The sequence below is a fragment of the Rhinolophus sinicus genome, linkage group LG06 (genome assembly GCF_036562045.2).
Source record: "Rhinolophus sinicus isolate RSC01 linkage group LG06, ASM3656204v1, whole genome shotgun sequence".
NCBI lineage: Eukaryota > Metazoa > Chordata > Mammalia > Chiroptera > Rhinolophidae > Rhinolophus > Rhinolophus sinicus.
The window spans coordinates 163,143,866-163,155,929 of NC_133756.1; the positions used below are offsets into that span (position 1 = coordinate 163,143,866).

The 12,064-nt window shown below is 56.7% G+C and overlaps 2 protein-coding genes and 1 long non-coding RNA gene across 5 annotated transcripts in view; 1 reads left to right on the forward strand and 2 right to left on the reverse strand.

The window, feature by feature from the left end:
• Positions 1-12,064, reverse strand: part of LTO1 (LTO1 maturation factor of ABCE1) — a 90,090-nt gene that overhangs the window by 60,691 nt on the left and 17,335 nt on the right. The window lies entirely within an intron of this gene.
• Positions 776-2,234, reverse strand: LOC141572299 (uncharacterized). The gene is made up of 2 exons (XR_012497666.1): positions 2,108-2,234; positions 776-958 (listed from the first exon to the last, which is right to left on the reverse strand). It is a non-coding gene; the product is annotated as an uncharacterized LOC141572299 (long non-coding RNA).
• CCND1 (cyclin D1) lies at positions 1,443-10,281 on the forward strand. Its single transcript, XM_019755666.2, has 5 exons — positions 1,443-1,850; positions 3,370-3,585; positions 4,088-4,247; positions 7,273-7,421; positions 9,906-10,281. Exons 1-5 carry the CDS (start codon positions 1,653-1,655, stop codon positions 10,068-10,070), a joined length of 888 nt encoding a protein of 295 aa, XP_019611225.1. The 5' UTR covers positions 1,443-1,652; the 3' UTR covers positions 10,071-10,281.

Sequence of the window (12,064 nt, forward strand, 5' to 3'; positions counted from 1 at the left end):
GGAATAGAGCACGGGAAGAATCAGCCCTGAATGTGGGGGTGTCTTGCCTTGGTGCGTGCGCCCTTGAGAAAGGGAGGGGTCTTTTTTGTCCGTTTTCTTGGAGCCTTTACTGTGAGAGGATACGGTGATTTGATGACACTAAACTATTCAGAGGGAAGTATATGAACAAATTTCTTAATTTAGGGAAGGTAGTGTAAAAAAAATGTTACGGTAGCGGAAAAATGTCCTTTTGTTTTTTAAAAAAGCACCAAAAAGACAATCTAATAAAACAATTTATGTGTTCTTTTATATGTCTCTTAACTTTGCAATAATATTGGGGACCCTGCCGTATAACCACGAACATATATAGAGTTTGCTAAAATCATCAGCTCAATACACCCATTTCTTTAACTTAACAATTGTTCTAATTTTTGTCACCCCTGCCGTCCCCATCAGGCTCACGTGTGCAGCCCCAGGGCAGATTCTTAAGGTGAAAAGATGTCCACACCTCCAACAGAACCAATTAGGAAGCTTCCGGTGGTCTTGTCCCTGGCAGAGCGGCGACTAATAACTTTAAGCGATTTAATGTACTTTTTAATGTTAAAATGAGACAGGACAGAGACCACTGTCTTGCTGCCTTCCATTCAGGGTGTTTTTCTAGTAAGTAAATTACCGGGAGGGGTGGATTGGGATTTGGGGACCCCCATAAGGATGGACTGGCCAAAGTAGGAAGACAGCCTGCAGATCCCCAGGCGAGGAGGACAGGATGAAGGAAATGCTGGCCACCATCTTGGGCTGCTGCTGGAATTTTCGGGCATTTATTTCATTTTATTTTTTGAGCGAGCACATGCTAGGCTGAAATCTCTTCAACGTTTAGGGTTACCCCCCTGGGCATTTGCAACGACCCCTCTGTGCGCCGGAATGAAGCCTCCAGCAGGGTTCTGGGCTCTGCCCGGCGTCCCCGAATGTTCAATGGTTCCTGAAATTTACACGTGTTAATGAAAATGAAAGAAGATGTAGACGCTGAGATTCCTTGGCCGCCTCTCCGCCCGTGGGTGCCCTCGTGGCGTTCTCGGAAATGCGCCCATTCTCCCGGCTCCGATATAGGGTGCCGCCAAGCCCCACAGTACCCCCTCCATGCGGTCTCCCCCCGGCTGCGTGTGGCCTGCCCGCCCTCCTACTTGTACCCCTCTGCAGAGCCACCTCCACCCCACCCCCCAAATCCCGGGGGACCCACTCCGGGAAAACAGGCCCCCCTGCACCCCTCTTCTCCGGCGGGGAGGAAGGCTGCCTCGGGTGATTTGCATTTCTATGAAAACTGGGCTTCGGGGGCAACTCCGCTGCGGGGCTCTGCCCCTCGCGGCTCCCTGGCGCTCGGCGCCCGCGCCCCCTCCTCCTGAGCCCGCCCCCGCCCCCGCCCCCCCTCCCATTCTCTGCCCGGCTTTGATCTCTGCTGAACAACAGTAACGTCACACGGGCTACAGGGGAGTTTTGTTGGAAGTTGCAAAGTCCTGGAGCCTCCAGAGGGCTGTCGGCGCTGTAGCAGCGAACAGCAGCGTCCGCGCGCTCGGGCGAGGAGCAGAAGAGCTCGAGGGAGCGCAAGAGCTAGAGCCGAGCGCGGACCAAGCCCCCGACCCACCGCCAGCCCCAGGCCGCCTAGCAGAGCCTCAGCCATGGCACACCAGCTCCTGTGCTGCGAGGTGGAGACCATCCGCCGGGCATACCCAGATGCCAACCTCCTTAACGACCGGGTGCTGCGGGCCATGCTGAAGGCGGAGGAGACCTGCGCGCCCTCCGTGTCGTACTTCAAGTGTGTGCAGAAGGAGATCCTGCCGTCCATGCGGAAGATTGTGGCTACCTGGATGCTAGAGGTGCGGGGCTTGGGCGGCTCTCTTAAGACTTGCCTGCAACTTGTTACCCACATTCCCATTTCTTTGCGGCTCATCTTGCTCCCTTTTCTCCCACCCTAACTTTGAAGTTTGCCGGGGGTGTAGCTAGGAATTGTATTTTCAAAATATATAGATACTGTGGGGTTTTTTCGAACAAGGACAGAGTGGGGGCATTAGAAATTCCCTTTACTGGTGGTGGGGGAGGGGGTCCCTGCGGGGAAAGGCAGTACCAGACTCACCCTAATTGGCTCGAGGGTGCGGGCCGGCGGGCTGGGCGCCCTTTTGGGCCCCCGCCTGGGCCGCCACCGCGCAGCTCCCGCCTGCGCCTGAGTCCGCTGCGCCTCCTCTCCCAGCCGCGGAGCCGCCAGCTCCAGAGGGAGGGGGCATATATTTGATTTTTAAATGAATATCCATGGACACGTATGCAAGGACCGCTCGTGCCAGTATTATGCGCCATCTTTGTTCTTTTATTGCAAAGCAAAAGTGTTTATTAATAATTGGGGGCAGGGTGGGGGCGGGGAGCGCCAGGCGAGGCGCTGGGGCCGCGGCAAGGGGCCGCGCGGACGCCGGGAACCGGCGGGAGGGGCGCGGAGACCGAGTGCGGGCAGTTTGGGGGGACCCCACTCGGGAAGTGGGGGCCCTTTGTTCAAACAGCGAGTCCCGGGGCTCCCTGCACCGCCAGCCTTGGCCGGAGAGCACGCCGGGCTGCAAGGTCGCGTGGCCCCCAACACGCTGGTATTGACCCTCGTCTGCAGGGGTCTCGGGTTGGAGGACCAGTCTATATCGAGCCGGGGGCTAGAGTTACATTTTCGGGCTTTCAGTGGGCGCTTGGGGGGCCCGCAAGTATTTTTAAATAATTTTTTTAAAGTGCGGCGTGGTGCCCTTGCGAGAGTGAAACGGCGCCCGCGCCCAAGGGGAAGGGGGGCCCCTGAGTTTGAATTCCTGGGGCTCTCCACCGAGCCTGCAACGAGCTCCCGACCCCCGGCCTGGGTAAAGGGCCGCTCGAGGGTCATTTTCAGGTTTTTTTTACGTACCCAGTTATTTTTTTTATATTTTTAAATATTTTTTGAAAAGATGACGTCTGGGGAAATGCGGCGCGGCGGCCTGGGACGCCACCTTTGTGTCTCGCAGGCGCTGCGAGCGCGGCGCCCAGCCCCGCGTCCCCACACCCCATTTGGTGCGACCGTGGGCCAGGCGGGCCCCAGAGTACCCACTGGGGCCGGGGTCCCCAGGGCCGGCAGCCCGTGCGCGGCGCATGCCGGCCAGCCATGCCCGCTGCCGCCTGCACCGTGCCAGCCGCGCGGGGACTTTCCCTTTCAGTTTCGGGATGGGTGGGTACTGGGGATACTTAAGGGAGGGGTTGCATCACTGCAAGCGTCTGCCACCCCCTGCCCGACCCTCCGTGTTCTGAGACCCGTGGCATGAGCGCGAGCGGGATGGGGGGCGCGGGGTCCCGCGGAGGTGCCCAGCGGCGGCGGTCACGACCCGGGTGCCCCGGCAGGTCTGCGAGGAGCAGAAGTGCGAGGAGGAGGTCTTCCCGTTGGCCATGAACTACCTGGACCGCTTCCTCTCACTGGAGCCGGTGAAAAAGAGCCGCCTGCAGCTGCTGGGGGCCACCTGCATGTTCGTGGCCTCAAAGATGAAAGAGACCATCCCCCTGACGGCCGAGAAGTTGTGCATCTACACTGACAACTCCATCCGGCCCGAAGAGCTGCTGGTAACCCACTGCCCACCGTAGCCCTCTTAGCAAAAGGACCCCGGAGTGGGGGTGGGGAGAGGGCAGGGGGTACCCGGCCGGCCTCCCACAGACCTTGTGCTCTGAGGGCGGGAGGCCAAACTGCCCGGGCCCCTCCCGAGGACCTGGCGGGACCCCCGCCCCACCTCACACTTACTTTCGCTGGGATTCCCACTGTGTCTCCGGCCCTAGTACCGCCGAAAAGTGGGCGGCGCGCGCCCTCTAGCGGCGGCGGGGCGGACAAGGCTTTGCGTGCGTTCCATGTGCTGGTGGTCTTTTTTTGTCTCCGCTTGTGAAGTGTTAATAATAAGCAGGAACCTTTACAAGTGGCTCCTTCAATTTTTTGACCTGGGATAGCATGTTTTCCCCCCCTTGCTGGACCCCCAACATCCCCATCCTTTCTCTCCAGGCCCCTATCCCACTCGAGCCCCTCCAGGAGCGGCCCCCGCACCTCTCTTTATGTTTGTTCGCCCCATTTCCACAGCAAATGGAGCTGCTGCTGGTGAACAAACTCAAGTGGAACTTGGCAGCCATGACCCCGCACGATTTCATTGAACACTTCCTCTCCAAAATGCCGGTGGCAGAGGAGAACAAACAGATCATCCGCAAACATGCTCAGACCTTCGTTGCCCTCTGTGCCACAGGTAGGGTGACTGGCCCTGTTGGCCTGGCCTCCCTGGCAGAGCTTCTTGCCCTCTACCTCAGTTTCCCCATCTGAGCAGATGGTCCGCAGACCCCTCCTGCTCTCCGAAGCGCTCCTCTGTCCCGGTTCTGTTGAACAGAAGGCTCAGGCTGTTGGTTGGGCTGATGGAGGGGGGTGTTGTCTTCCCAGGATCTGGAGGCTGGCCTGTCTGTATCCAGTTGCTGTGGCTACTGCTCCCCACACCAGGCAGGGGCCAGGCTATGGCTACTCCATGTTAAAGGGGTTTACCTTGGCCAACAGGCCTGCCTCTCCCCCCACCCCCACCCCTGTCCTTCCTTGTATCCTCAAGGAGTCTGAGCTTTGGGGCCCCCTCCTGGCCTCTCCCGGGCTGGGCCACCTGCCAGGGGCGCCTACAGGGGTGGGGAGTGCAGGCCGGCAGTGTCTGCACCACGTGCTCTGGGCGGCCAGCTTCAGCTTTGGCCCTTCTGCGGGGGCGGCCACCAGAGCAGCCCAGCTGCCTGAGGCCCCACTAGGGGCGCCTCAGCTGAGCCCTGGGAGGGGCTTTGGAGCAGCCTGCTGCTGTGGTTGGCAGCAGGGGGCAACCCTCCCTCCCCCTGGCACAGCTCTGGATGGTCCCTAGATGCCTCTCCCTGGCACTACCCTGGCCCCAGCCCCCGGCAGCCAGCCTTTCAAACCCAGTGAAGACACACACACACACACACACACACTTGCCTCCAGCTTCCCCCAGCCCTCCCCTGACCCTCTGTGACCTCTTCCTTCCTCCCCTCTAAGCATGAGCTGGGCCCAAGAGACCTGGAGACACTGACCGGGGACCCATGCCCGCATCCCACCCAGCTCTGCTGTGTGCTGCCTCTGCCCCTGGTCAGGCCTCAGCTGTCAACATCTGTTTGGGGCTTATTCTGGGCAGCCAGAAGGCCACACTTTGTCAAAGGGGGAAGTTGGTATTTTCTACCCTCGCCCCCTTGGAGGGGTAGAGCCCCCGACCCGGCATCTCATTGAACCCTACTGATGTCTGGGGTCTCTGGTGGCTGGAATTTCTGGGTTAGGCGAGAGTTGGGAAGATTCTGCTGGCCTCCTCACCCTCCTCTCAGTCCTTCCAAGTGAGGCATGGGGGAAAAGCCAAGGACATCGTTGGCTGGATGGATCTGAGGGGTGGGGAGGTGCCCCCTCCCCAGGCGTTCCAGCTCTGGCTCTTGGGTGGGGGTGGGGATCCTCCCACTGACCATCCCCTCAGCCTCCAGGGCCAGCCCAGCAAGCAGGCAGGGAGGCTTCCTCTGGCTGGGGCGCCTCCGAGGAGAGAGGCCTCTGGAGATTTCCAGGCAGCCTTTTATGGAGCTGAAAGTGGTTTGGAGAAATGGGCAACGTTTCCTGGAGATAATGCAAGGAATGGCTCTTGTAACACCCTCCCCCTAGGATAGTTGGGGTGGCCTGGAACTGCTCCTCTACTGGGACCCTGGGAAAGCAGGGGGTGTAGCCTGCGTTGGGTGCTGGCAGTGCGGGAAGCAAGCCTGGTGCAGAGGCTACAAACAGGCTCTGGTGCCAGCTCTCAAGCTGCAGTAGGTCGATGTATGTGAGCCCTGGACTTGGGGTGACCCAGCTTTTCACATACATTAATTCCCAGGGCGGGCCCTGTGGGGGACCTCAGGCCAGAGGAGGGGTGCGGCACCACCCACCAGGTCCCTTAGAAGATGCTCAGGGTCCTTATTGCCCTTGGTTACAAGGGGACCTCTCGAGATGAGAGTAACATTACTGAAGCTCAAAAACAAATGAGTTACGGGAGGTGGGGGCATGAGCAAAAGTCCCAGAAGGTGTTTTTGGCCCTCACATGGCAGAGGTCCCATTGAAAGGTGCTGGGGGGGGCGCTCCACTCTCCCTGCACCCCAAAGACGGGTTCCTGAGGACCCACCCATGTGCACACATCACCCACCCAGCACTGGCTTTTGCTTTTCCTATAACATGTAAATGGGAGCTTTTCCTTGTGCTGTGCTGGGTAAGAAGACACTGCCACGGCTGTTTGACATGAGCACATAATCTAGCTCAAAGAACGGGTCTTTGCCAGCGTCGGCAGTGTCACGGCTCCAGGGACTGCTTGTTCTCGCATGGGCCCTTCACAACCAAAGAGTGAATAGGAACAACTATTGGAGCTTCTGGATTGCTCCTTACCTAAACATAAGCCCCCCAACACACACACACACACACTTCCGTGGGGGACAGGCTTCGGAAGTGAGCCTGCCCCAATTATTCCATCCCTTTAGACGGGGTCTTGAGGTCCAGCCGGTCAGACCTGGTGCTCCAGCCGCGGCGCTATCTGTGCAATCCCGACGGGCCTCAATGAAAAGCTTTTCATTCATAGCCCCTGGCTCTCAGACTGGGTGGAATTGCTCCCCTTTAGTGGGGGAGAGAGGTGGCGAGCCTTGTTAGGGATTTCTTTTCTAAATCACAGCGCCCAGAAGCCGGCTTTGTTGCCCCTTCAGGGTGGCTGCCTTTATTCCCAGCCCCCCTGGCTGGCGCCTGCCCCTTTAACAAGGCCAAGCTGTTTATTCTCGGGATGAAGACTCAGATGGGCTGTGCGCCCCAGCCCATGGGGGCCCCACTCCCTTTGTGCCCAGCCCCCTCCCATTCAGCTCACCCAAGTCCCCTATTCCTGCACACTCAGTGGCAAAAGATGAGGCAGTGGGGCGGGCTCTCACAGGTGCCCAGCTCCAGGCTGAAGGCTCCTCGTCCGGTGCAACAAAAAAGCAGTCCACGCGTGCCACTATCACCACTTTAGTGTCCTTTCCACAACAAGTGTGCAAGGGGCCTGCAGGTCAGGTTGCCCTTAGGAAAAGCAGAGGGTCCCACCATCACCTGGGCAGAGGGAGCCTCCCGCACTTCCCGACTGGCCCCTCAGAATTAACAGACCCAGGCCAGCCATTGCTGGGACAGGCCCTGGTACCTGCCTAGATCACAGGGTCCTGTGGGCTGACCCTGCTCACGGCCCCCTTGCCTCTCTCCCTCTGCCACAGACGTGAAGTTCATTTCCAACCCGCCGTCCATGGTGGCCGCTGGGAGTGTGGTGGCCGCAGTGCAAGGCCTGCACCTGGGGAGTTCCAACAGCTTCCTGTCGTATCACCGCCTCACACGGTTCCTCTCCAAAGTGATTAAGTGTGACCCGGTAAGTGAGCACGTGCACTGCTCCCACGTTGGCACCAAGTACTAGAAACATCCAGTGTCTGGGGCACTGAAGCTGGCGTTCACCAACGGGAAAGGCTTTGGCTTATGCCAAGACCGCCGAAGAGGATGGCTTGGTCCCATGTGGGGGCCGTGTCACAGGCTGACCGTGCACCAGCTTCACCCACCTCTCCTGAGGGCTCCTCTGGAAGGGAAAGCACCTCCTGATGTCCCCCATTGCTCCCAGGAGCCATAATGGCCTCCTGGTGAGCTGTCCAGGAAGAGGGCCCACAAGGCAGGCCCCTGTCAAATGACCCATGCTCTGATGGGTGGACCTGGGGCTCGGTTGAGCTTTGTCTGGGCCACAATGTGAATGGCCAATAAAAAGATGCTTTAAAAGGGCTCTTGTGAGGTCTCGGGCCATGACAATAGGTCCAGTCCGGACAACCTTGTTTTTTATGGCTGCCTTTGAGAGGCTGCTTCTCTTAAAGCCAGAGTCAATTGTGTTCTCTCAAAAATGCCATTGTTTTATTCCCAATTTTTCTTCCCTCCTTAAAGAAAGAATTAGAATACCAATGACAAGGGTTTGTGGCATCTACCGCATTAGACCAGAGTGGTTGGTAGGTCAGCCGTGACCCTGGGAATGACCCCATTCCAGGCCTGGCTCCAGCTGCCTTCCGGTGGCCCACCAGGGGCCACCTCAGCAGTATGACTGCAAAAAGGTAGGGTATGAGACACACACTTGCCTATCCTGTGGCCAGCGGTGCTTGGTTGCCAGCCTATGTGTGTCCCCAGAGGAGGAAGCATTCCTAACCGTAGACACGGGAGCTCCTGGAGGGGGCCCCCCTCTGCCTTGGTGCTTCCATCACTTGTGCCCTCAGGCAGCCACCGGGAAATGGGGCAGCCTCACTAGAAATGCCACAAACAAGAGTGCTGTCCAGACAGTGGTAGGAAATGACTCCATGACCCCTATTTGAATAGAGCCTGTTTTAATTAGATCTGAATCAAAATGCCTCGCAGCTGACAGACGGGGAGCAATCCACCCAGGCTGAAAGGTGTTGTCTGGGCACCTGGTGAAAAACATCGCTTGGCTCAGACACAAACCTCTCAGCAATGGGGGCCCCGGGTTGTCAGCCCTTCTCCGGAGCCAGCCCTCAGTGGCCAAAGTCAGCTCTTCACAGGATAGAGCTGCAGGTCCGAGTGGGCTGCTGGGAGGAGACAAGGGCCATGGAGCTGGGCTGTGGCAGCCTAGGGGAGTCCCTCCCTGCACCCTCTGCTCTCTGTACCACCACACAGCCCCCCCGAGTTACCAGGGGCAAGTAAACCACTGCCCCTAAGAGCTGCCTATCGAGCTGACCTGGGTTGGTGGGTGGGAGCTGTCAGGACTGGACTGAGGCTGTGCTGGGTGTTGGGTGTGTGGGTCAAAGCTGGAGGCGGCCATCAGGTGTTGGGCTCCACACCAGAGTTGGGCCTCAGTTTCCTCACCAGTAAAATGGGGCTATTTGCACTTGCCCTATGTTCTAATCTGCCATGATGAATAAACGTTGGTGGAGGCGGGGGGGGATAGACCTCCCTGTAAAGGCCTAGAGCTCTGGAAATGTGGGTGGTCCCCCGGGATCACCCCAAAGCCTTGTGGCCTGGGTCCACTTCTTTTGGGTGAGAAACCCCAGCCCTACTGGTTAAAGTTCAGCAGCACCTTCCCCGTGGCTGGGCCATGGGGAACCCCATTCCTGGGGGAAAGGCACAGGTTTGGAGACTTAGTTCTAGAGTAGAAGTCCAAGTGTGGCATCCTGGGAGCTGGCACAGGTGGCTCTGACCCCTGGAGCTGTGAAGCCACCTGGCGGCAAAAGTCCCCTCCACACCGCTGGGTTTGTCCCTGGTGAGACAGGAGCGGTCCCTGGGCTCCAGGATGCCTGTCCATTGACAACGCAGGGTGGTGGCAGCAAGAGGAAGGCTGCTGCAGGTGAGCACGGCAAGGCCCGTGCATCCCCCAGGATGCGGGCCGAACAGGAGGATGGAGGCGGATACAGGGTCCCGGTTCCCCAGGCCACCCAACATTCATTCTCAGTCATGCACGGCCTAACGCTTTGACAGCTATTCATCACAGAAGGCTGGGTTCACCGCGGGGCTGACTTGGCAGGGCTTAGAGGGCCTCCCTGTCCTGGGTCAAATGGCTGAATTTGCCAAGGACAGCAGCGGGGCCAGAGGAACCAGATCAGAGCCCAGCAGAAGAATTCCCTGCTGGGAATGCAGGGATAGGCGGGGGCGGGGAGGGAAGGTCTGCAGCCTATGGTTTTCGCTCCTGCGTGGGGCTGTCCCTGCCTGGTGAGCGTGTGGACTGCTCGGGCCAGGGGCAGCTGGGGGCCCGACAAAGCCCATGCAGGTCTATCCTGGGGTCGGGAGCAGCCTTAGATCAGCTCCCTTGAGTGTCGGGGGGATGCGGCCCTCCCACCGTCCTCCTTCTGAGCCCCCCACCCCGTCTCACCAGGACTGCCTCCGGGCCTGCCAGGAGCAGATCGAAGCCCTGCTGGAGTCGAGCCTCCGCCAGGCCCAGCAGCAGGACCTGGACCCCAAGGCTGCCGAGGAGGAAGAAGAGGAGGAAGAGCTGGACCTGGCCTGCACGCCCACCGACGTGCGGGATGTGAACATTTGAGGGTGCCCACGGCCGGCAAGGGAGGGGCTGGCCCGGGTGTTCCCCACAGACCGCACCTCTCCAGGACCGCTCACGGCCAGAACGGGCAGCTTCCTTCCCCTTGCTGTCGGTTTTTTCCTTTGCTCTTTCCCCCTTCTGTCTCTGACTTAAGCGAAAGAAAAAAAAAGTACCCAAAAACTGTCTTTTAAAAAAAGAGAGAGAAAAAAAAAAATAGTGTTTGCATAACCCAGAGCTGGGTGGGGGAGGAGGGTTGTGCTACAAAAATAGGATTTTATACCCATAATCAACTAGTTTTCTATTAATGTGTTTGTGTCTCTGTATTGTAAGGATAGGCATTAACACAAAGAAAGTCTGCAGGGGAGGGATAGATTTGATTCTTGATGCGTTTAAAGCAAAAAAAAAGCATAAAAATGTTCTAAAAAATAGAAAACTTAAACCATTTTTAATGTAGAAGGTTTTTAGATAGAAATACGTATTGTGCTTTTCCCAAGGAGCAGAGCTTTAAGGCGGTTCTAGGCATCCTGTATCTTGCTTGCTCACGCATGTAGTCACTTTATAAGTCATTTGTGCGTGTTTATTTTATTTCGTAGGTAGGCGTGTAACCTCTTCACCTTGTCAATGGCTGATGTAACCTGTTGGTTAGAGTAGCGGACAGTTCATGGCTGAGTGCGAGTCCTTTCTGCCTGTGGACCGACCACCCGAGCGGGGTGTCGGGAGCCAGTCGGCGTAGCAGTAACGGGAAGCCAACTGTCCGACTCCTCGCGGACAATACTCTAAAGAAAAGCCGCAATAGCGATGTAACATTCTATTTTTTATAATCTTCATAGTTTTGTAGTTAACCTGTTTAGGAGATGCTGGGTGTTCACCCAACAGACCTGCAGCCTGCTCTCATCCGGGTGAAATCCACAGCTTTTTTTTTTTTTTTTGCTTTTCCCCTTCTCAATATTCTAAAACCATTCCATTTCAAAAGCACTTTCAGTCCAGTAGTTGTAGGAGAGATCTCTCGTTTATGTTGTATGTGGAGAGGGGGGCAGTTTCTTAGTGGAATGGTTTGGGATATTCACGTACTTGTGTGCAGAGAGGAGTGCGAGGACAGGGCGTGTCAATACGGTGTTAGCGAAAGGGGGTGTGTTTCAGAAGGCTCGGTTCCAGGCGGGAAAGAGAAGAAAATGTGCATTCTCGCATTGCCAGGATGATCCCTTTTTCCGTACAGAAGTGGAAGTTCAGGGACCCTTTGGTGCCAACTGGTGTTTGAAAGTAGGGGCCTTAAAGGTTTACCTAGAGGATGCATAGTTTAAGGCTTAGGAAGGTTTTTAAACACTAAAATATATAATTTATAGTTAAGGCTAAAAAGACTATTTATTGCAGAGGATGTCTGTAAGGCCAGTATGATTTATAAAGTGATGCAATCTCCCCTTGATTTAAACACACACACACAACATGCTGCCTTTGTTGCAGGTTTAATACAGTTTATAAAAGTTAGGTCCTTTCAGAGGAGAGGGGGGAAAATTCCCAGGAAAAAAACGAAGACATCGATTCGGACTGTTTGGCATTTCCCAAAGTGAATCCAATCAGACAGGCATCAGAGTTGCAGGAAAATTAGGGTGCTCAAGTCAAGTTCAGTTCTAGTATGTTCTTTCCCTGCCCCGTGTGAAAGCAATGTTAGCAACCAATAGACACTTTGCACATCTTGGCTGTGGACCTTTTTGTAATGATTATGTCGGGAGTGTGGAGGGAGGTGGCCAGAGCGCCCAGGCTGCTGTGATGCTGGGAGGGCATGTGAGTGAGGATGTGCGGGAGGGAGGCTGGTGGGGGACCCCGAGGGACAGGCTGCCGCTCCGCTTTCTGATTCGCTGCTACCGATCCAGGACTTCCCAGCACGGTCTGGAAACAGATTCACAGCGCTTCTCTGTGTCTTTCACAATGTTTTGCTGCTATTGGAGGATCAGTTTTTGTTTGTTTGTTTTACAATGTCATATACTGCCATGTTCTCG